Consider the following 22,568-nt stretch of genomic DNA (forward strand, 5'->3'; position numbering starts at 1 on the left):
CAGTGCCTCAGAGGCAAACTTCTCCAGTGCACAGACATGGGCTCAGGTAGATGCCCCAGGCAAGGGGCAGGGGAGGACGGGATGGCTCAGTCCATCTGCAGGGGTGCAGTGCAGCAGCCTCCTGGATCTCAGTGCCTCAGAGGCAAACTTCTCCAGTGCACAGACGTGGGCTCAGGTAGATGCCCCAGGCAAGGGGCAGGGGAGGATGGGATGGCTCAGTCCATCTGCAGGGGTGCAGTGCAGGAGTCCCCACGAGGCAGACTGCCCTGGGGGCTGGTGGGCACCAGGAGCCCCCTCCTCCTGCCACCACCCGTGTGTGGGAGACCAGGAGGCTGCACTGATAGCGGGTCTCTCTGGCAGAGCCACAGAGGCGTGGGAGGCGACCAACACACTGAGGAAGTATGACCGTCCGGGTCCCCCAGGGATGCCGTGACAGCAGCTCAGAGTGAGCCAGGCACAGATGGTGGGGTGCTCAGGCAGCCGCCCGCCCCAGCACCAGCCACCCACTCCTGAATGCACTCACAGACCTCCGGAGGGGGCCCTCTGGCAAAGCTGTTTGCAGCAAAAATCCAAACTGCAAGTAACAGCAGAACCAGGAGAGAAACAGCACGGAGAAACAGATGGCAGCTTGCGGTGAGCACAGGCCGCCTGCCCAGGAAGCAGGTGCTGCAAGGATGCTGGGCTCGGGCTTGGCTAGCACGGCCAGTTCCCACCAGCGGCTGGGCTGGCTGTTTGGGAGTCCCCGATGATACTGAGCTTCCATAAGCCTGTGAGGCCCAGACTGAGGAAGAGTCTCCTATAGTTGGGAGACCCCAGTGGGCTGCTGGTCACCTCCAGGATAAGTGCGTTGGAGATTATTAAAAACCAACCCTGCTGGGCATGGTGGCTTGTGCCTGTAATCCCAGCACTTAGGGCAGCAGAGGCGGGAGGATTGGTTGGGCTCAGGAGTTTGAGACCAGCCTTGGCAACATCGCGAGATGCCAACTCCACAAAAAAAAAAAGAAAGAAAGAAAACTCTCCCATTCTGTAGGTTGCCTGTTCACTCTGATGGTAGTTTCTTTTGCTGTGCAGAAGCTCTTTAGTTTAATTAGATCCCATTTGTCTACTTTGGCTTTTGTTGCCCTTGCTTTCGGTGTTTTAGACATGAAGTCCTTGCCCACGCCTATGTCCTGAATGGTATTGTCTAGGTTTTCTTCTAGGGTTTTTATGGTTTTAGGTCTAACATTTAAGTCTTTAATCCATCTTGAATTAATTTTGTATAAGGTGTAAGGAAGGGATCCAGTTTCAGCTTTCTACATATGGCTAGCCAGTTTTCCCAGCACCATTTATTAAATAGGGAATCCTTTCCCCATTTCTTGTTTTTGTCATGTTTGTCAAAGATCAGATGGTTGTAGATGTGTGGTATTATTTCTGAGGGCTCTGTTCTGTTCCATTGGTCTATATCTCTGTTTTGGTACCAGTACTATGCTGTTTTGGTTACTGTAGCCTTGTAGCATAGTTTGAAGTCAGGTAGCATGATGCCTCCAGTTTGTTCTTTTGGCTTAGGATTGTCTTGGCAATGCGGGCTCTTTTTTGGTTCCACATGAATTTTAAAGTAGTTTTTCCAATTCTGTGAAGAAAGTCATTGGTAGCTTGATGGGGATGGCATTGAATCTACAAATTACCTTGGGCAGTATGGCCATTTTCACAATACTGATTCTTCCTATCCATGAGCATGGAATGTTCTTCCATTTGTTTGTGTCCTCTTTTATTTTGTTGAGCAGTGGTTTGTAGTTCTCCTTGAAGAGGTCCTTCACGTCCCTTGTAAGTTGGATTCCTAGGTATTTTATTCTCTTTGAAGCAATTGTGAATGGGAGTTCTCTCATGATTTGGCTCTCTGTCTGTCTGTTATTGGTGTATAGGAATTCTTGTGATTTTTGCACATTGATTTTGTGTCCTGAGACTTTGCTGAAGTTGCTTGTCAGCTTAAGGAGATTTTGGGCTGAGACAATGGGGTTTTCTAAATATACAATCATGTCATCTGCAAAGAGGGACAATTTGATTTCCTCTTTTCCTAATTGAATACCCTTTATTTCTTTCTCCTGCCTGACTGTCCTGGCCAGAACTTCCAACATTATGTTGAATAGGAGTGGTGAGAGAGGGCATCCTTGTCTTGTGCCAGTTTTCAAAGGAAATGTTTCAAGTATCCAGAATCTACAAAGAACTTAAACTAATTTACAAGAAAAAACCAAACAACCCCATCAAAAAGTGGGCGAAGGATATGAACAGACACTTCTCAAAAGAAGACATTTATGCAGCCAACAGACACATGAAAAAATACTCATCATCACTGGTCATCAGAGAAACGCAAATCAAAACCACAATGAGATACCATCTCATACCAGTTAGAATGGCCATCGTTAAAAAGTCAGAAAACAACAGGTGCTGGAGAGGATGTGGAGAAATATGAACATTTTACACTGTTGGTGGGACTGTAAACTAGTTCAACCATTGCGGAAGACAGTGTGGTGATTCCTCAAGGGTCTAGAACTAGAAATACCATTTGACCCAGCCATCCCATTACTGGGTGTATACCCAAAGGATTATAAATCATGCTGCTATAAAGACACATGCACACGTATGTTTATTGCGGCACTATTGACAATAGCAAAGACTTGGAACCAACCCAAATGTCCATCAATGATAGACTGGATTAAGAAAATGTGGCACATATACACCATGGAATACTATGCAGCAATAAAAAAGGATGAGTTCATGTCCTTTGTAGGGACATGGATGAAGCTGGAAACCATTATTCTGAGCAAACTATCACAAGGACAGAAAACCAAACACCGCATGTTCTCACTCACAGGTGGGAATTGAACAATGAGAACACTTGGACACAGGATGGGGAACATCACACACTGGGGACTGTTGTGTGGTGGGGGGAGGGGGGAGGGACAGCATTAGGAGATATACCTAATGTAAATGATGAGTTAATGGGTGCAGCACACCAACATGGCACATGTATACAGATGTAACAAACCTGCACGTTGTGCACATGTACCCTAGAACTTAAAGCATTAAAAAAAAAAAAGCCACACACACACACACCAAAAAACCAGGTAAGACCAACTCTGTGAAGCCGCTTTTCTTTTTTTAGTCAATCAACAAGCAGGAGAGAGGGGCCAGTAGGAAGAAATAAAGACCCAGCATCAGCGGGCCAGTGGCGAGGTGAGACCCCGGCGAGGGCAACGTCAGGGAGAGACCCCGGCGAGGGCGACGTCAGGGAGATCCAAAGTGCCCCACGGGGAAAAGATTCTTAAGAGATCGGAACACAAAATTTCTTTGCAAATTTCCCTCTCAATCCACAAACATTTCCCGAGCACCTTTGTATACAGCACACTGCAGGAGACACAGTGAGTGCTGGCTGCTGCCCGCGGCTGCCGGGTTATAATCAGGATGCAGCGAGAAATTGAGGAGGCAAAGCCATTGCTGAACAGAGAACACGCTAATTGTCTGAACCAGCTTTCAGCTCCTTAAAAATTGGTCTTCTTCACCCCTTTCTAGGCCACCCCCCCTCAGATGACCCCCGTGTCCTCCAAGAAGCTTTCTTATGGCCAAGGTATGTTTGAGACGCTGCAGGAATGGTTTGCAGAATCCTGGGGAATCTAGATTCCAGTGAACTTTTCTACAGATTACAGCATCACTTTGAGTGAGTCATTCTTTGTTTTCGTTTAGTGGATAGGGATTCAAGGCTAAACAGTAAATGAAATGAATTTCTGGTTTGCAACATTGTGTGCTTAGAAGCCGCCAGTGTCGTTCCTCCCAGCCCCAACTAACGCACCCATGAAAGCACGTGGAAAAGGCACCGCGAAACCCCAGCACGGAGCCTCTGACACCTCAGCGCCAGGCTCCACATCAGGTGAGGGGATGAGGCGGGAGGCAGGAGGCGTGCTATGGACCACCTGGGCCTCGCCTGCCTGGCTGGGGTAGGGGCAGGAGCTGAAGCCGCCTGGGCAGCCTTCCTAGCACTGCAGGGCTGCCAGTTCCTGGGGCCACAGGGGCTGTCCTCCCTCCGCCATCCCTGGGATATACAGCTTCCAGAATCGAGCCAGGCTGGCAATGTGAGCTGCACTGGGGAAGGAGTACTTCCTGAAGCAAGGCTGCGTCTGGGAGAGCAGGGAGAGCAGGATGTCACGGTTCTGTGTGGTCTCAAGAACCTCGTCTCCAGGACAGCTGGTATAGAGGAAATCGGGGACGAGATAGTTGGGAGTACCAATCAGGAATCAAAAATTTAAAATAACCAATGAGAAGCAAATGATAAGAAAACATCTGTGGCTGTTAATAGGAATGATAAGGTTCACCGTGCTAAGAAATGACTAAAATATAGTTCAAATGAGTTTTAAAATTCATTAGTGGGATCTCTCATTTTTAGGGATGAAAACGGTTCCTGGGGTTCTTTTTCCAATTTGCTTGCACTTTTCTCAAAGGCCTGGTTTGTTCAACCTGGTTTCTATTCCTTCTCTTAGATCTTTTGTTTTATTTTAGAGACAGGGTCTTGCTCTAAAGACCTCAGTGAGCCTTTGTCACTAAGGCTCGAGTGCAGTGGCACGATCTCAGCCCACTGGCACCTCCACCTCCCGGGCAAAAGTGATCCTCCCACCTCAACCTCCCAAGTAGCTGGGACTACAGGTGCGCACCACAATGCCCAGCTAATTTTTGTATTTTTTTTTGCAGAGAAAAAGTCTTACCATGTTTCCCAGGCTGGTCTCAAACTCCTAGGCTCAAGCAATCCTCCTGCCTCAGCTTCCCAAAATGTTGGGATCATAGGTGTGAGCCACTATACCCGGCCTCTCTTATATCTTTTAATTAATTTTTTAAAAACACATTTATCATCTCTTTCACCATTTCACTATTCGCTCTCATTTTCTGGGTACCAATTCTGCAAGCTGTTATATTTTCCATTTCTCCCTCTTTTCTTAATGTGGCTGGTGGACAACAGGGGTAAAATCCACAGAATTTTGAGTGGGAAAGATCAGGATTAATTGCATTATCTGTAAAGTGGTCTTTTTTTGTAGAAAGGCAAAAATTATCAGATAGCCAAGGACTCAGAAAATGTATCATCCATGCACCCTTATTTTTTTAATTAAATAAAGTTACAGACCAGCTAATTATTAGAAAAATAAAATAACTCAAGAGTTTACAAGAAAATAATCATTGATTTTCCTCCTAGAAATCCATTCTAAGGATAGAATCTAAAATATAGACAGAGAGCTATGCACACAGTAATAAGAGAAAGAAATGAAAACAATTTAAATGTCCTCAATTAGGAGAATATCTATATGACAGAACGTTTACAAAGAGTTCTTGATCACACTGGAAAAGACTTAAGATATTCATTTTAAAACATAGGTTCAATAATATAAAGAAAAAAGGCACAGAAAAATGGTTGGAATACACTAAATATTAACAGTGGTTGTCTCTGATTCTGGATTTTTGGAAGGTGTGTATTTCTTTATGCTTGTCTATAATTGTAAATGTTCCTCAATGATCCATATTAATTTTATAATCAGAAAAGAGTAAAATGTATAGAATATATGTTAAAAAATGAAAAGTTCCAAAGGTAACAACACATAAGAACTTAAATATCTGGGCAATATTAAATAAGAAAATAAAATACTATGCTACTGGCTGTGAGAGAGTCCACAGTTTATCCTCAGCACAGCAGCCAGAGCACCCTTTAAAAGAGGGGGAGGTTGGATTCTGTCTCCGCTTTACTCAAGACCCTCCAAGGACACCTCATTTTCCTGAGTATAAAACCAAAGTCTTGGCCAGGTGTAGTGGCTCACGCCTGTCATTCCAGCACTTTGGGAGACTGGGGCAGGTGGATTGCTCGAGCTCAGGAGTTTGAGACCAGCTTGGGCAACATGGCAAAACCCTGCCTCTACAAAAATGCAAAAAATCAGCTGGGTGTGGTGGTAGAGCCTGTAGTCCCAGCCATTCGGGAGGCTGAGATGGGAGGGTTGTTTGAGCCCTGAAGGCAGAGGTTGCAGTGAGCTGAGATCGTGGCACTGCCCTACAGCCTGGGTGACACAGTGAGATCCTGTCTCAAAGAAACAAAACAAACAAAAAAACCCCAAAACCCAAAGTCCTTACAGAGGTCTCTATGCACCAACATGGTCTGACCCCCTCTATCCTATCTCTGACGATACAGTTGGGCAGTGTCCCCACTCAAATCTCATCTTGAACTATAGCTCCCATAATTCCCAAGTGTTGTGGGTGGGACCCAGTGGGAGGTAATTGAATCACGGGGGCGGTTCCCCCATACTGTTCTCGTGATAGTGAGTAAGTCTCATGAGATCCGATGGTTTTATAAGAAGAAACTCCTTTCACTTGGTCTCATTCTTTCTTTGCCTGCTGCCATGTAAGATGTGCCTTTCACCTTCAGCCATGATTGTGAGGCCTCCCCAGCCACGTGGAACTGTGAGTCCATCAAACCTCTTCCCTTTATGATTACCCAGTCTCAGGTATGTGTTTATTAGCTGCATGAGAACAGACTAATACATCTGACAACCTCTCCCCAGCCCAACTTAACTCCAGTCACACTGGTCTCCTAGCTGTGCCTCAAATCTACCAAGCACACACATCTGCCTCGGGGCCTTTGCACCTGCTGCACCCCTACTTGGAATGCTTTCCCTCCACATAGCCACAGAAGATGCTTCAGATCTCCACTCAAAAGTCATTTTGTCAGTGGGCCCCTCTCTTATCCCCATATAAACCAGCAACTACCCCAGTGTCCCCAGCACCCCTTCTCCCCTTTGCCCTGAGGACTTGATCACCGTCTGTGACACTGCAGAATTTACTGGGTTTGTGGTCTCCCTCTCCCACTGGAAGAGCTATTTTGCCTGGCACATAGGAGATGCTCAGTAAATGTGTCGGCTGCCTACATAAATAAATGCATTTGACTGCAGGCTCCCAAAGCAGATGGGCCGAGGCTCACATTGCTGCCTGGTGAAAGTGCATAACACAGGCAGCAACACCACCCTGACAGCCCCAGGAACATCTCACCAGCACTCGACTCGCTCCAGAAAAAATACTCACAATTACAGCCAGAGATGATGGAAGTGAAGCATGAAAGGAAAGGAAGATAAGAGGCCTTGGGCAGAATGCTCCAAGAATTTTCATCAGAAAACCCAAGTTCTTCCATTAGGGTTTGGCTTTTGCAGGGAGACAGAACTCCAAATTTTTATCACAAACTCAGAACCAGCTTAAAATCTGACATTTTAAATGGCCTTTCTAGTTAGTTATCTCTTCATTATTATTAGACATTTTTCTAAGAAGAAAGGGCATTAGGAAACCAATTATGCCAGCCTTCCCACATCCCACAAGCAGACAGAAAAATCCACCACAGGTGCCCAGGCTCATATTCCATGAACATGTTCCCAGCCCCGTCCATTCCTACTAACTGTGCATCATGTGCCTGGTGCTGCAGAGAGGGAACATCTTGATCTTTTGGAGGCTAAGTTTTATCAGCCTCTAAAAATTCAAGGACAAAGTGATAGCGTAACACACAGCCTCATATTCTCTGCCTTAGGAACACACAGCCTCATATTCTCTGCCTTAGGGACATACAGCCTCATATTCTCTGCCTTAGGGACACACAGCCTCATATTCTCTGCCTTAGGAAAGATAAGAAAATTCATCCTAAGCTATTTCGGACTTTTCTGGGCACTGGAGTGCTCTGGAGATTAGGGCAGGCTGGTGGTAGCTCAAGACTGTTACAGAGTGTGAGGGTGACTCATGAGGGGGACGGGGCAGCCCTGGACTAAATTATTAAATTTGCCAAATTTGTCTTTCCTTCCATTCACCTTCTTTTCCTTCAAAGATCCTTCATGTCTGCCCTCCCACAGCTCAGCTGTGACCATCTTTTCATCCCACGAAGTGTCTCCCCACAAGATGCCGTTTTAAGGAATCTCCTCTTCCACGGACATCTGCATTGTCAAAGGGGTCCCCTGAAGATTAGAAGGACCTCAGGTTCAAAGGAGAGAGTTCTGGCTGAAGAGGAAGGGAGGCCTCTAATAGTTATGGAATATCTATGCTGGAGGTTTTGCCACTTTAACAGTCTTACTGCGAATAGTTATGGAATGTCTATGCTGGAGGTTTTGCCACTTTAACAGTCTTACTGAATTCTCGCAGCAACTCTGTGGAGGGGGCATTATCAACTCCATTGCGGATGAGGAGTCAGGGACTTCCAGCAAGACAGAATGCTAGCACACACTGTGAGGCCCTGCCTGCAGCTTTTCCTGTTCCAAAGACACAGCAATAATAGTGGAAAATATTTTCACAACAACAGCAGCAAGTAAATGTGCGCAAAAACAAGATCTGTATCTCCATGGATCAGAAATTCAAAGTATTTGCCATTTTGAGGGGTGAAGGCACAGCCTGCTGAGTTCTAGGCTCAGAAGCAGACAGAGACAGCTGGGAGATTGGTCTTCCAGGGTTCAGGGACTAAAAGTGACCCTTGGGAGGTGGGGGACCAGAGCAGAATCACTAAAATCAGGCTGGTGAGGGGATTTTCCACCTAGGAAAGGAAGCTGAAAACAGCAGGGCCCTGCCCCGGGACTATAGCATACATAAGGAAACGAGCTCAGAGGAAAGCAAGCCGGCAGCAGCAGGGCCTGGCCAAGCTGTCATGGCTGGGATGAGAGTCTGGGAATAATTCCAGTATCACCATGGATGAGCAGCTCACCACAAACCCAGGATGCCTGGCTCAGCACTGGGCAACCCTGGACCCAGGTGGAGGCAGCTGCAAAACTATTCAGCGAGAAGAGCTGGGTGGGAAAGAGAGAGAAACGGACTATTATCACACAGGATGAGCGCACGAACCAAAATTCCAAAACATCCCAGGAAAACTAACCCTAAGAAAGAACCCACGAAACCAACGGGGAAGTGATCTCAGGGAAAGACTTAGGGACTTGGAAGGCAGTACTGAAGAATTCACCCAGGAAGGATTTCAGAAAGATAAAGAGATCAACAAGAAAGAGCAGTTGGGAGCTGTGGGGGATGGCTGAGGGGCTCTGAAGTGTACCCAGCGGGATCTCCAGAGAGGAGAGAAGGAATGGCAGAGGAGCAATATTCAAAGACATCATGGCTGAGAATTTTCCAGAACTGAAGGCGTTTTGTGGATCCTCGGATGAAAAGTACATACCAAGTGACAAGCGAGATTTAAAAAGTAATAAATCCCGATCTGGAAGACCAGCTGCATGCCTCCTCGCCCCTCACGCTCTGTCCCAGCCCTGCCTCCCCAGGGCACTTCTCAGAAGCCACCTGCCACGTCCTGCTGTTTTGGCTCCAATCCGACCTGGCACAGGGAGGTTCTGACTGTCCCTGCCCATCTGCTACTCCCCAGAGTCCTTGCTGAGCCTCGACCTCCTTCCCTCAAATGGGGTTGGAACTGGAACCACAGAACCGCAGCAGCAGAAGGGGCTTTGGGTGGCATTGTGACAGCAGACGACGGCTGAGTTTGGGTCCAGCTGCCCCACTAACTGGCTCTGTGCTCGCAGGTTATTTAACCTCTTGTGTCTTTATTTCCCCATCAGGAAAAGGGGATAAGAATAGCACCACTGGGGTCGTGCAGGGATGAAATGAATTCACACATGCAAGGAACTTATGGCAGTGCCAGGCACAGAGTCAACGTTCACCCTGGGTAGCTACTATTACCATAATAACAGCCCCCACAAACACCACTTGCTCTCACACTCACAGTGCGAGGGGCCTCCCACCGAAACCTCGGACTTTCCCAGGTGTAGAACCCCTGCAAGGGGGAAGCGGCCACAGGCTGTCCCTCCATGCTTTTCTCTGCCAGGTGGTCAGTTCCTCCTTGATCACTGGAGAAACCCCTCCCAGTGACCATCCACCCATCCCCATCTGAGAGCACATCCAGCCCGCCCAGCCCTCCCCACCATCACCCTGACCATCCACCCATCCCCATCTGAGAGCACATCCGGCCCGCCCAGCCCTCCCCATCACCCTGACCATCCACCCATCCCCATCTGAGAGCACATCCGGCCCGCCCAGCCCTCCCCAACGTCACCCTGACCATCCACCCATCCCCATCTGAGAGCACATCTGGCCCGCCCAGCCCTCCCCACCATCACCCAGTGACCGTCCACCCATCCCCATCTGAGAGCACATCCGGCCCGCCCAGCCCTCCCCATCACCCTGACTGTCCACCCATCCCCATTTGAGAGCGCACCCAGCCTGCCCTCCCCATCACCCTGACCATCCACCCATCCCCATTTGAGAGCGCACCCAGCCTGCCCAGCCCTCCCCATCACCCTGACCATCCACCCATCCCCATCTGAGAGCACCTCCAGCCTGCCCGGCCCTCCCCATCACCCTGACCGTCCACCCATCCCCATCTGAGAGCGCACCCAGCCTGCCCGGCCCACCCCACTGTCACCCTGGACCCACCTCTCTTTGCTCACTGCAGATCTTACACAGCCACAGGGGCCGCTTCTGGCCAGGGGAGGCCTCGATCCCACACTTGGTGCAGACTTTCTACAAGAGAGAGGACATGGGGTTGTAAAGACTGCAGCCGCTTCCTCCTCCGCCAAGGGGCTGGGACGACTGTAACGAAGGGACACTGGGCATCTTCCAAGGAGCGTCTCGTGCTTCAGGATAGAAGGAATCAATCACCCCAAAGGCACAGATCTTCTAAAAATCCTTAGTTGGTTTTGGACATAATGGACGGCCGCATCCACGGACCTCCATGATACAGACGCCCCCCCAGAGTTAGGTTCTGTTAGAATCACAGCAAGGACACTAAGCTTGCTGACATTCACAGCTACATCGTGTTTGATAGCAAAGAACTGGAAACAACCCAGATGCCCAATGCCAGGGGAGGGTCCAGGCAAACACGACAGCACGTCATCTGGCCTTCACACAGCAGATCAGGGCGCTGCCTGGAAATGGGGCAGGAAATGATGCGATTCAACAAAGAAACATACATTTGCGTATAACCCAAAACTGGCCCGCGTGCCTGACAGGTCAGAAGACACAATCGTGAGAAACGCTGGTAACAGCGTGAGCACGTCCTTTACACCAAGCCCCATTTAGCAACCGTAGTACCCAGTTGTGTAAACTGCAGGCCCATGTTATCGGTGAGGAACCTGGGCCTTGGCAGAGTTTGAGGATTTGCTCAGGTTCACATGGCAACCATGGATTCAGGTCTGACTCTAGAGACATTTTATCATGTTCTCTGGACACAGAAATAGCCAGAATCTAGAATCTACAGTCTGCTGATTTGCTGGGCCATCAAAGACCCCAAGCCTAGGAGCTTCATGAGAACTGGAAAGCGGCTTTGCTTTTTTTCTTTTTTGAGACGGAGTCTCGTTCTGTCACCCAGGCTGGAGTGCAGTGGCGCGATCTCGGCTCACTGCAAGCTCCACCTCCTGGGTTCAGGCCATTCTCCTGCCTCAGCCTCCCGAGTAGCTGGGACTACAGGCGCCCGCCACCACGCCCGGCTAATTTTTTATTTTTTATTTTTTTTATTTTTAGTAGAGACGGGGTTTCACTGTGTTAACCAGGATGATCTCGATCTCCTGATCTCGTGATCCGCCTGCCTCGGCCTCCCAAAGTGCTAGGATTACAGGCGTGAGCCACCGCGCCCAGCCAGAAAGGGGCTTTGCTTTAAGTGAGGTTGATTAAGCTCATAACTTATAAATACAATTAGTGTTGCTTAAAAACAAGAAAATGTCCTGAGAAAAGGCACAGTTAGGTGATCGCACCATCATGCAAATACCACATAGAGCACACTGAGGTGGTATAGCCGGCTGCACACCTAGGCTGGCTGGTGTATTTATTCTATGGCTCCTAGGCTACAAATCTGTACAACATGTTACTATACCGAATGCTGCAGGCAACGGTGACACAGCGGAAAGTATTTCTGTATCTAAATATATCATAGAAATGGTACAGTAAGAATGCGGTATTATAATGGTGTGGGACATTTGTTGGCCGAAACGTCATTGTGTGATGCAGGACTGGACTTGTGTTGCTTTCCCTGAATGCACAGCAACAAGGTCAGAAGAAGCAAGCTGGGAGGCAGAGGTGGATTTGCTGGGGCTGAGACCGGCTCCAGGCTAACCCAGGCAGAGTCTAATTCAGCGATAGCTGGCGACTCCTCAGGACTGTTGCCCCAGCTCATCCATCTTTCTGCCACACGGAAGCCACCGGGTCCCTGCATGGGTGGGGGCTCTCGGCAGCCCCCGACAAGGGAAGGCTGCATCTGTCGCTTGGCCTTTTCCGCAGGCTGCCAGCTCAGCAAGGAGCACGTCTCTCCATGGAGAGGAAAAATGTCACCAACTTGGCTTCCATGTCGAGCGTGTCGAGCGTGTGGAGGTCACTGGCCTGATTGGGTGGCTGAGCTCAGTGCCCCCGGGGTGGGGGAACAAACTCACAGGGGATGGAAGCTATGATACATTCCTGTGGGGGACGGATTTGCTACCATCCAATGCTCAAGTACGAGAAATGTCACCTCTCTTTTATTTCTCCAAATAAAATGCAATCTGCTCCAAGCTCCTGTCCCTCTGGGTTGGCAGGAAAATCTGCCCAAGCCTCAGCCACACTTGGGGCCCCTTTCCAGCTCTAGTGAAGGTCCTAGGCTTGGGGTGTTTGATGGCCCAGCACATCTGCAGAGGGTCCCCTGAGCACCATCCACACTCCTCACTTGCTTCCCAAGATCTTGTGGCCCCTTCAGAGGGAGTGGGAGCATGTGGCCATATCTGCGCCAGTCTTGGGTTTGGAATGGTTGCTAGGCTGGGCTTCAGCCCCTCCCAGGACCAGTAGCCTGTCCCCCTGGAACCCTAGGCCACCATCCCTCACACAGTCTGGTGACTCTCCCCTTCCCCAAGAGAGCAGCCTCTCTCCACCTCTTGCTCCCTTCGCTCCCGACGTTCCTGCCTCTACAACAGGGTCCCCCATCAGCCCACGAGGTGGGCTCCAATTCCACAACATGGGCCTCTCTTCTCTGGGTAAAGGAGAAAGGAAGCACTGATGCTAGTCAGCTCCGTTTCCTTGCAGATTCCCACCATCCCTGTGTACACGGTAATAGGTGAAAACGAGTGTGGCCCTCAGAGACCTGAGCTCTCCCTTCTGCACTCTTCACACCGCGTTGGTTGAAGGCAGCTCACCTTATAAACACACAGAGTGCCCTGCCCCGTGCAGGCTGCTGAACGAGACGATGAATGGGAACAGGAGGGAATCAAACACCCACAGTGCAGTTAATGAGCAATTATCGGACCAGGCACCACAGCCCAGACCACAGAGTATGAGGGAGGCAGGTGTTATGATCCCCACTATATAGATGAAGAAACAAAGGCTCAGAGATGATTCGGGCTGCCCGAGGTCACAGCTCGTTCGTGGTAAAGCAGGATTTTTGTTCAGACCTCAGGAGAGTTGTTCGCACCCTCCCCTGCCCTAGTGCCAGGCCGGTGCGCACGGCTCTCTAGAGAACTGCTTCTGCTCAGGCGGGTCGCTGGGGACGTGGCTGATGGCTCTCAAAACAATGGGCAGAGAAGGTGCCAGGGGCCAACCCTGGGACAAAGCTTTGCTGGGGTCGTGGGTGTGGCCTGATGCTGGCTCTAGGAGCAATGGCCCAGGCTGGGGAGTCTGGCCCTGCCCTCCATGCTCTCCCAGTGGGGAAGGGAGAGGCTTCCAGCTGTCAGCAGGAGGCCCAGCAGCCTCCCCATTGCACCCCATAGGTGCCCTCACAGCCTGGCCTCTCCCCCGGGGGCCACCCTCCCCTATGCATACAGCCAAGGGGGAGGGGACGGCCTCTGCCCCATCGTAGTCAGCTCAGGCTGCTGTCACAAAAACAGCATAGACTGAGTGGCTGAAACAACAGAAGTGTGTTTATCACAGCTGCAGAGGCCTGACGGCCCTGGTCGGGGTGCCGACACGGTCAGGTTCTGGGGAGGGCTCTTCCTGGCGCACAGACGGCAGCTTCTTGCTGTATCCCGCCACAATAGGTGAGGTCTGGCCTCCTCCTCCTCTGATAAGGACGCCAATCCCAGCACGGGGGTCCCACCCTCAGGACCTCATCTAATCACCTCCCAAAGTCCCCATCTCCAAACAACACATCTGGGTAACGGCTTCAACGTAGGTATTTTGGGGCGATATAAACATTCAGTCCACAGCAGCCCCCGACCAGGACTGGGACCCTCTCTCTGCTTTTGTACTCGGGAGCCCTAGAAATGGGAGCATCATCGTCTCTCTCAGCCCTGGAGTCGTCTAGAGCCCTCGGTCCTCCTGTGCCTGCACCTCATGCCATCCTGTGGTGTCACCAATTCCTGAAACGTGGCTGTCAGCTCCTTCAGAGGCCGCACGGCACGATGCACAGGTTTAGGGGGCGGCAGACGTGGGTGGGCTCTCGGGCAAGCTACCCAAAGCCTCTCTAAACCTCAGACGTTCTCATCTGTAAAGTGGAATAATACTTACACCCTTGGGTTGTTTTGAGGATCAACTGAGACACACGAAAAGCAACCAGCACGTAATAGCAACTTGATAAATGCCAGGCGCGCTTATTAGTGCAGCCCCTCGCACCGCGTTCTGCAGCCTGGCGTGATTTTCCTCTAGTCCCGCACCATCTAATACATTAGCCACCAGCTGCAGGTGGCTATTTAAGTGCAAACTGATTATGATTAAATAAAATGAAAAACAGCTCTGAGGTCACACTGACCCCATTTCAGGCACTCTGTTGCCTCATGTGGCCGGTGGCTACTGCATGGGACAACAGAGAAATACATTTTCATCCTCACCGAGAGGTTCTGCAGGACGGCGCTGGGCCAGAGGACGCTGCCCTCAGTCTTCCCACTCAATCTGCCAACAGCCTGCTCCCCCTGCTCCCCTACAGCTTCCAATCAATCCGACTAATGCACTCATGTGCCTGCCCCTCAGCGTGGCTCTATCTCCACCCCTACCCCGTCTAGCGCTCACCTCCCCTCCAATTTATTAATCCACGTTACCATCACCTGCTGAGCAGCCGTGAGGGGCACAGGCCTGGCTTGACAGGACACGGATGAACAGGGTGGGGCCCAGGCCCCACTGTGCACCCGGGGATGCCCTAAACACTTGCTCCGACGTCCCCCTGCCGCTGTTGGGGGGAGCTCGGCTGCCCTGCGGGGGGTTTGAGGGACAAATGTGCACGTGTCTCACTGACGAAACAGTGTGCTCTGGGGGCAGGGAGAGAAACCAGGAGAGTGTCCACAGAACTGAGTCCTGCCCTCTCCTCACAGACCACGAGGACACGGAGCCAGTGGATCTGGGGACAGGAGCAGCGTGGACCAGTCGCCCTCCAGGGGTTGGGTGAAGGCTGTTCCTGCTGGGCCCAGAACCTCCGCCCTCCCCATAGGGTCCGGTGCTGCCTGCTCCCCAGGCCCCAGCAGGAGCTTGTGGTTGGCCAGGTGGAGAGAACGACAGTCCCATCCCACCTTGGGCAGCCTGTTTCCTGCTACCAACCATCACGGGTGGCACCTACGGTCAGTTCTCAGTCATCCCCATGTTGCTTCAGTGTCTGTGGCTGGCAGGGGGCAGGGGGTGGGGGCGGGGGTAAGCGGGCAGGGGCAGGGGGCGCTCCTAAGAGGCAAGGGCTATGAAAAGATGGCACACTCCCATTCAAATAACACGTAATTGCTGCTCTAGTAAATCTCAGATCAGTAAGACAGTAATGAGCCTCTTCTAATGGGCTTGGTCTTTGTTCCCAGGTTCCAAAAAAGAAAATGAAACAGGTGGTATTTTTTAAAACCCATGAGAGAGCAAGCCAGCCTCCACATCAACTCGGTGCAAACACAGCACTTCACGATCTGTGTCAAGGACGGTCCCGGGGCCCAGGGGTGGCCACTCACTTCCCTGCCTGAGATGGGCTTCCTCGGAGTGGATTTGCCCAGGGCGAGGGAGTCCTGGCTTCCCAGGCTTGGCTGCCTCATGCACCCTGCATCCTGGAACTGCGTCCAAGTGTTAAACGATGAAGCTTCTGGGCCTACCTAACCCAGGGCAGAAGCCACACAACTCCAGGCCTTCAGACCACGCACCCTCTCTCCCCACCTTCAGACCATGCACCCTCTCTCCCCACCGTCAGACCTCGCACCCTGTCTCCCCACTCCTGTCTCAGTCCCTCCACACACTTCTTTTGCAAAGAAATGTATATTCTCTCTTCCCCCAAGAACACAGGGAACGCAGGCTTTGGGGCAGGAGAGAGCAAGGTGTGCTGCTTACAGGGGACCTTGGACTTGGTACTCACCTTCTGAGCCTCACTTCCTTATCTGTAAGTTGGTGGTAACAGGCCCCCCTCCACCCCAGGTTGCAGATGAGGGGATCAAGGGAGATGGTCATGAAAGTGCTCAGCGCCATAAAAGGTTAGGCAGGTGGCAACCTCAGACCTTTACGGCAGTGCCTGTCTCAGTGAAGGCGGCCAGCATCCATCAGTCACGCAAGGCACAACCCAGCACTCATTCTGGGCCCCCATCATCCCTCCCTCCTGCCCAGATAATCCGTTTCCAAGAACTCAAGTCTCTCTCCAACCTGTCAATTCCCCTGCAGCCCCGTCCCTGATCTCTGCTGTCACCACCCATGCCCACACCAAGGCCGCCCGGCAGATCTCTCTACCCCACCGCGCTGTCCTCCAACTGGTTCCCGACACAGCAGCCAGGCCAATCTTCTCAAGATGCAAATCTAATCATGTCACTTCTCCCATCCCTCCCAACTTAAAAGCCATCAGAAGCTTCCTGCTGCTCTGGGGTGACCACCGCCCCACTTCATAAGGCATCCGGCCGTCCCTGCCTCCTCCTGCTCCACTTCCTCGTCCCCCCCCCTCTAAGCTCCAGCCATGTGGGCCTTTTGTCAGCCCCTGGTCCTTCCACCACAGGACCTTTGCACGTGTCGCCCCCTCTGTGTGGGGGCATTTGCCCGCACTGTCTCTTCATTAACCTACACACCCCCAGACCTCAGCAAAAGCACCACATCTTCAAGGAAGCCTTCTGCGACTCCTTCCACGATGACAGCCTCCAGAATGGGCTCTTACCCCTTCTCCGTTGTCAAGGTTGTGATTTTACCCTCCGCTGTGTGGCCGTAGGGCTCCTCTCACTTCCCCTGCTGGGCCGTCAGCTTCCCAAGGGCAGAGGCCACGTCTATTTCTGCTCACCTTCCTGCTCCCTGTGCCCGGCACAATGACCATTTGCAGAAGAACGGAATGAACAAATGGAAGCTACTTAAGATATTTCAGTTGAAAAAGCAAGACAGGATCCCTCCTGGAATGTGCCAACCTGCCGGGAAGACAAGCTGCACGGAGGCGTGAAGGCACTCGCTCAGCGGCATGAGGCAGGGTCCGATCACGTCCACACCGAGTGATGCTGACCAGCAGGACTGTGGGAGGCCAAACCAGGGAGTGCCACACGGGGGTGAGTGTCCAAGGAGGTGGGTGGTGGCCGGGTGGCCTCATTCTTAGGGTATGGAGCATAAACCCAGGCTGGCCCAGCCACAGGGGAAATGACTCCGGGAATCTTTCACTGAGGGTGGGAAGCAGGGACATTTACCCGACCCTTCCCATGATGGCTCCTGCCTGCCTCCCCCGGGTGCGTGCTGTGGCCGCCTGTGTGTGCAGACCCGTCCCAGGGCCTGATCAGGCACCTTCCTCAACGTCCTTCTTATCCAGGCCACTTCAGCGACCTTCTGCTTCCTGCAACTCCCCATCCCACCCCTTCTCCTTCCCAGATGGCACCCAAGAGTCACAATACGACAGCAAGGTCTGCCGAGCCACTGCAGAGTTCAGGTACTTCATGCCCAGGCTGGCCTTTGAGTCCTCACCGATCCATTTCATGATGCGGAATATTCCACCACGCTCCGTGGCGCGGCTCCCACGTTCCCACAGATCAGAAGATGGGAAGGGGCTTAGTGCCAATGTGGGGGGAGGGAACGAAACTGCTCTGAAAGCAGACGCCGCCGTCTCACAGCACCCGCGGTCTGGAGTCACTCAGTCACCGGCAGCCTCACACTCCTGGACGGGCCAGGACAGCTTCACAGTGTCACCATCCATCGCACGGAGAGGGCTGTTCACGAGGCTCACTCGACCCAAAAGGGTGAAACTGTGCTCAAATGTTCTGTACAAGGAGGCCTGGACCATCCATGGCACAGAGAGGGCTGTTCACGAGGCTCACTCAACCGAAAAGGGTGAAACTGCGCTCAAACCTTGCGTACAAGGAGGCCTGGAAAACGTACGCTATGCTGTGGAAATGAACACTGAAGATGGCTGGTTTAAACGTGTGGAGCTTCAATTCACAAACATGTTTTCTATACTGTAGGGAGGCATTATTCTAAGAATGCTGAAAACAAACAAGACACGGCCCTTTGTCCTCAAAGAGTGTCCCATTGAACGGAGTAGTTTATCAACTAGCAAAACTTAGGGCCAGGTGCAGTGGGTCATGCCTGTAATCCCAGTGCTTTGGGAGGCCGAGGTGGGAGGACTGCTTGAGGCCAGAAGTTCAAGACCAGCCTGGCAACGTAGTGAGACTCCGTATGTCATTTTAAAAAATAATAAAATAAAATAGCAATCTTTTATCTGGAAAATTACTTTCCTGAGAGTGCCAGTGAATTGAAATTGGCAGGTAAGCTGGTTTCTCATTAGGAACCGAGCTGCAGACGGTGCTTACGGAGGGGTCATCCCCCTGCCCCAACGAAACAAGATAAGAAATAGCTACGTCTGAATGGCCTCGGTGCACACACAAAGCAGCACAATGAGAGCCTCCACATGTGTGTTTCATGCCACACAATGTGCTCCTGATGCTAGAAATCAAATCTTCAAAAGGCAAAATCTTACTAGGTTTAGGGGAAAGCTTTGCAGCAACAAAGACGATGATGATGTAAATAGAAAAGTGACGAAATGACGACGAAGCTGTGTGGGGCAATATTCACCATAAGTTGTTAAGTTAAAAAAAGCACGTTGGAAACAGTCTGCATAGCAGGGCGCTCCACCACATAAATATGTAGATGTGCCTGTATCTGTGGAGGAGTCTATATATACACAGAGAACTCTCTAGAAAGATATCAGCCCAAATGGAAATCAAACTGTGCAAAGTCAAATCTATTTTAAATGGATAAGCAGAATTCCTATTTAAAGGAAGCTTATGCTAAATGCTTTGGAAAGTCACTTGCCCCAACTTCATTTTTTGACCAGGTCTGGATTTTTGCAGGTCAGGATGGATTAAAGCAGCTGAAAGTGTCCACGCGGACAGGCAGGAGACAGCCACCGTGGCTGACTGTGGCTCAAGTGTAATCAGGCCTGTGCACCCCACAGCAGGTCCCAGATGGTGTCCCCGGGTCACCGGCCCCTCCGATCATAAGCTCAGCCCTGCTCAGCCCCTGAAGTGGCATCTGCCAGGCTTGGAGAAACATCACCTGCCCCAATGGGCCAGCAGTGGAAAGGCTGGATACAGCTCTATTGCTATAGACGCTGTCTGGAACCCAGGCCCTGCTGCCAAATGACTTTAAACGTATACACAGTTCAGATATTGATGTATATAATTATAAATATTTATATACTTTCTCGGGTACTTATGCTTACACCAGGCACCAAGCTAGCTGTTTTATGCAGAATCTCATTTAATTTTCACAACAGCCCTAGGGGTGGGTATGACTGTTCCTGTTTTACACAAGGAATCTGAGGCTTGAGGTTAAGCAACTCGACGCGGGGACCTGGGATGCGAACCCTGTTCTGTCTGAGCCTCGGACCTGGGCTCCTGCTGCCCTAGCTGGGCCTGGCTGCCTGGGCCCTGGCTCCTCTTCCAGAACGACAGATGAGGTCAAGCTTCAAGTGGGAGGGGCGCAGCCAGGCCCCTCTTCCCATTCGTTAGGACACAGCCCAGGGGCCAGCAGCACTGGGAACATGCCGAGCCCTGGACCTTACCCTGACTACCCACAAATACCAAGTCACAGAAGGCCCCAACGAGGCACAGCCTTAATGCCAGCCACCTGCTGCTGGGTCTGAGACAGAAGCCAGAGGCAAGTGGAGAAACATTTCAGGAAGACGGCAAGTCTCCCTGGACTTCCCACCTCACGTCCTGCAAAGGGAGCGCCAGCTCTCCTCCATCCTGGCGGCTCCCAGGGGAACCGGCCACACAGGGCCGAGCCGCCTCTCTTTACCAAGGCTTCCAGCAGGCCCTTCCCCTCCATCGGAAGAGCCTCTGACATGGCCTGGGGACCACCTGCAAGCCCCAGGCCTGTGCCAGCCCCCAGCCACCTCTCCCAGTTGAAAGTGAGCACCATCATTTCCTGTCGCTTTGAAGCTCGCCTTCCGAAACACCAAACACCTCCTCCCTCCGCCTGCCGCTCATGCAGTCACCACTGCACCCGAGTGGAGAGGAGGGTTAAAAAAGGCAACAGCCTCAGCTGTCAACTATTAACATTCACAGAGCACATAATAAGAAATCATGACTTGGACGGGACTTCGGATCATTTCTGCACTCGTGCCTCTGCTAGTGTCAGTCGCAGGGAAATCGGGGTATTCAGACAAGATGAAGCCGCCAGGCTGGCTGGGGGCCGGGGGCCCGGGGGACAGGGAGGACAGCATGAAGCCGCCAGGCTGGCTAGGGGCAGGGCCCCAGGGGTGGGGCAGGGGGGCAGGGGGTCCGGGGTGGGGCAGCAGGGTCCAGCGGCGGGCAGGGGGGACCGCACCTCACCTGCCCACCCCACGGGGCCTCAGTTAACCCCTTCCCCGTCCTGGTTAACCTCTGCATCCCCTCAGTCCCAGAGAGGTTTCTGCATCTTTTCCGGCAGGACACGGGAAACAGGAGGTTTGAGCCGTCTAGAACTGGGCTGAGGGCTGTGCAGCACGGGTGATGGGAGCAGGATGCATCCAACAGGAGCTTCAGCCAAGGGGTGGATGGGGTGGCTAAATCAGAAGGTGGGAGGAGGGTTTTTAAAAACCAGCAAATCTGGCCAGGCGCGGTGGCTTACGCCTGTAATCCCAGCACTTTGGGGGGCCGAGGTGGGCGGATCACCTGAGGTCAGGAGTTCAAGACCAACCTGGCCAACATGGTGAAACCCTGTCTCTACTAAAAATACAAAAATTAGCCGGGCATGGTGGTGCGCACCTGGAATCCCAGCTACTTGGTGGCTGAGGTAGGAGAACTGCTTGAAACCAGAAGGCGGAAGTTTCAGTGAGCTGAGATTGCACCACTGCATTACAGCCCAGGTGACAGAGCAAGACTCTGTCTCAAAAAAATAAAAAATAAATAAAACGCAGCAAATCTAATAATGTTCAATCACAGGGGGAAGCACAGGACGTGGGGCTTGGTCTCCAGGGGTTCATGAGTTCATTCAGCATCTATGGAGGACACAGTGGGTGCCAGGTACGAGCCCAGTGTGAGGTGTGAGGAGTGCTGACGGGATGAAGAGATGTACAAACGCCAGCATGGGATGGATCACTTGAGCCCAGGTGGTTGAGACCAGCCTGGGCAACATAGCAAGACCCCGTCTCTAAAAAAAAAAAATACAAAAATTAGCCAGGCATGGTGGTGCACACCTGTAGTCCCAGCTACTTGGAAGAATCATTTGAGCCCAGAAGGTCGAGGCTGCAGTGAGTTGTGATTGCACCACAGCACTCCAGCCTGGGTGACAGAGTGAGACCAGTCTCAAATTTTAAAAAGGCCAACCTGAGTGGACAGAGCATTAAGTGTGACCAGGACTGAAGAACATCTGTGCAGACATGGATGGCAGAGGGAATGCACATCAGTGTGGGAGGGACAGGGGAGCTGCACACATGGCCGGCAGAGGGAATGCACATCAGTGTGGGAGGGACAGAGGAGCTGCAGACATGCACGGCAGAGGGAATGCACATCGGTGTGGGAGGGACAGAGGAGCTGCAGACATGCACGGCAGAGGGAATGCACATCAGTGTAGGAGGGACAGGGGAGCTGCACACATGGCCGGCAGAGGGAATGCACATCAGTGTGGGAGGGACAGAGGAGCTGCAGACATGCACGGCAGAGGGAATGCACATCGGTGTGGGAGGGACAGAGGAGCTGCACACATGGCCGGCAGAGGAATGCACATCGGTGTGGGAGGGACAGGGGAGCTGCAGAAATGGACGGCAGAGGGAATGCATATCGGTGTGGGAGGGACAGGGGAGCTGCACACATGGCCAGCAGAGGAATGCACATCAGTGTGGGAGGGACAGGGGAGCTGCAGAAATGGACGGCAGAGGGAATGCACATCGGTGTGGGAGGGACAGAGGAGCTGCAGACATGGACGGCAGAGGGAAGGCACATTGGTGTGGGAGGGACAGAGGAGCTGTCCTCACGGGGCTGGAGGACACAGCCAGGGGCAGCTCCTGGACCAGCTCCACCTTGGTAATGAGACTGAGGATGTCAAGCCCAGAGGCAGGCGAGTCCCTCACGTGCTCGTTTCCGCCGATGGCTCGCCATGGCCACCACCGGTCTGCACCTTCACCTCTGAGGGGCTGTGAGGGGCAGTCAGAACCTCCAGGGCCCAAAGACGGGCTATTCAATGTCATGCCCACTTTTTTCTTTTTTTTT

General features: G+C 51.9%; 1 protein-coding gene across 3 annotated transcripts in view; it reads right to left on the minus strand.

Annotated features, from left to right (window-relative positions):
• Positions 1-22,568, minus strand: part of RPH3AL (rabphilin 3A like (without C2 domains)) — a 184,267-nt gene that overhangs the window by 48,391 nt on the left and 113,308 nt on the right. For all 3 annotated transcript variants that reach the window (XM_058431430.1, XM_032138175.2, XM_058431431.1), the window contains exon 5: positions 10,456-10,542. In XM_058431430.1, coding sequence (XP_058287413.1) covers positions 10,456-10,542 — 87 coding nt within the window. The remainder of the gene's footprint in view (positions 1-10,455; positions 10,543-22,568) is intronic.

The sequence above is a fragment of the Hylobates moloch genome, unplaced genomic scaffold, assembly GCF_009828535.3.
Source record: "Hylobates moloch isolate HMO894 unplaced genomic scaffold, HMol_V3 SCAFFOLD_19, whole genome shotgun sequence".
Classification (NCBI taxonomy): Eukaryota; Metazoa; Chordata; class Mammalia; order Primates; family Hylobatidae; genus Hylobates; species Hylobates moloch.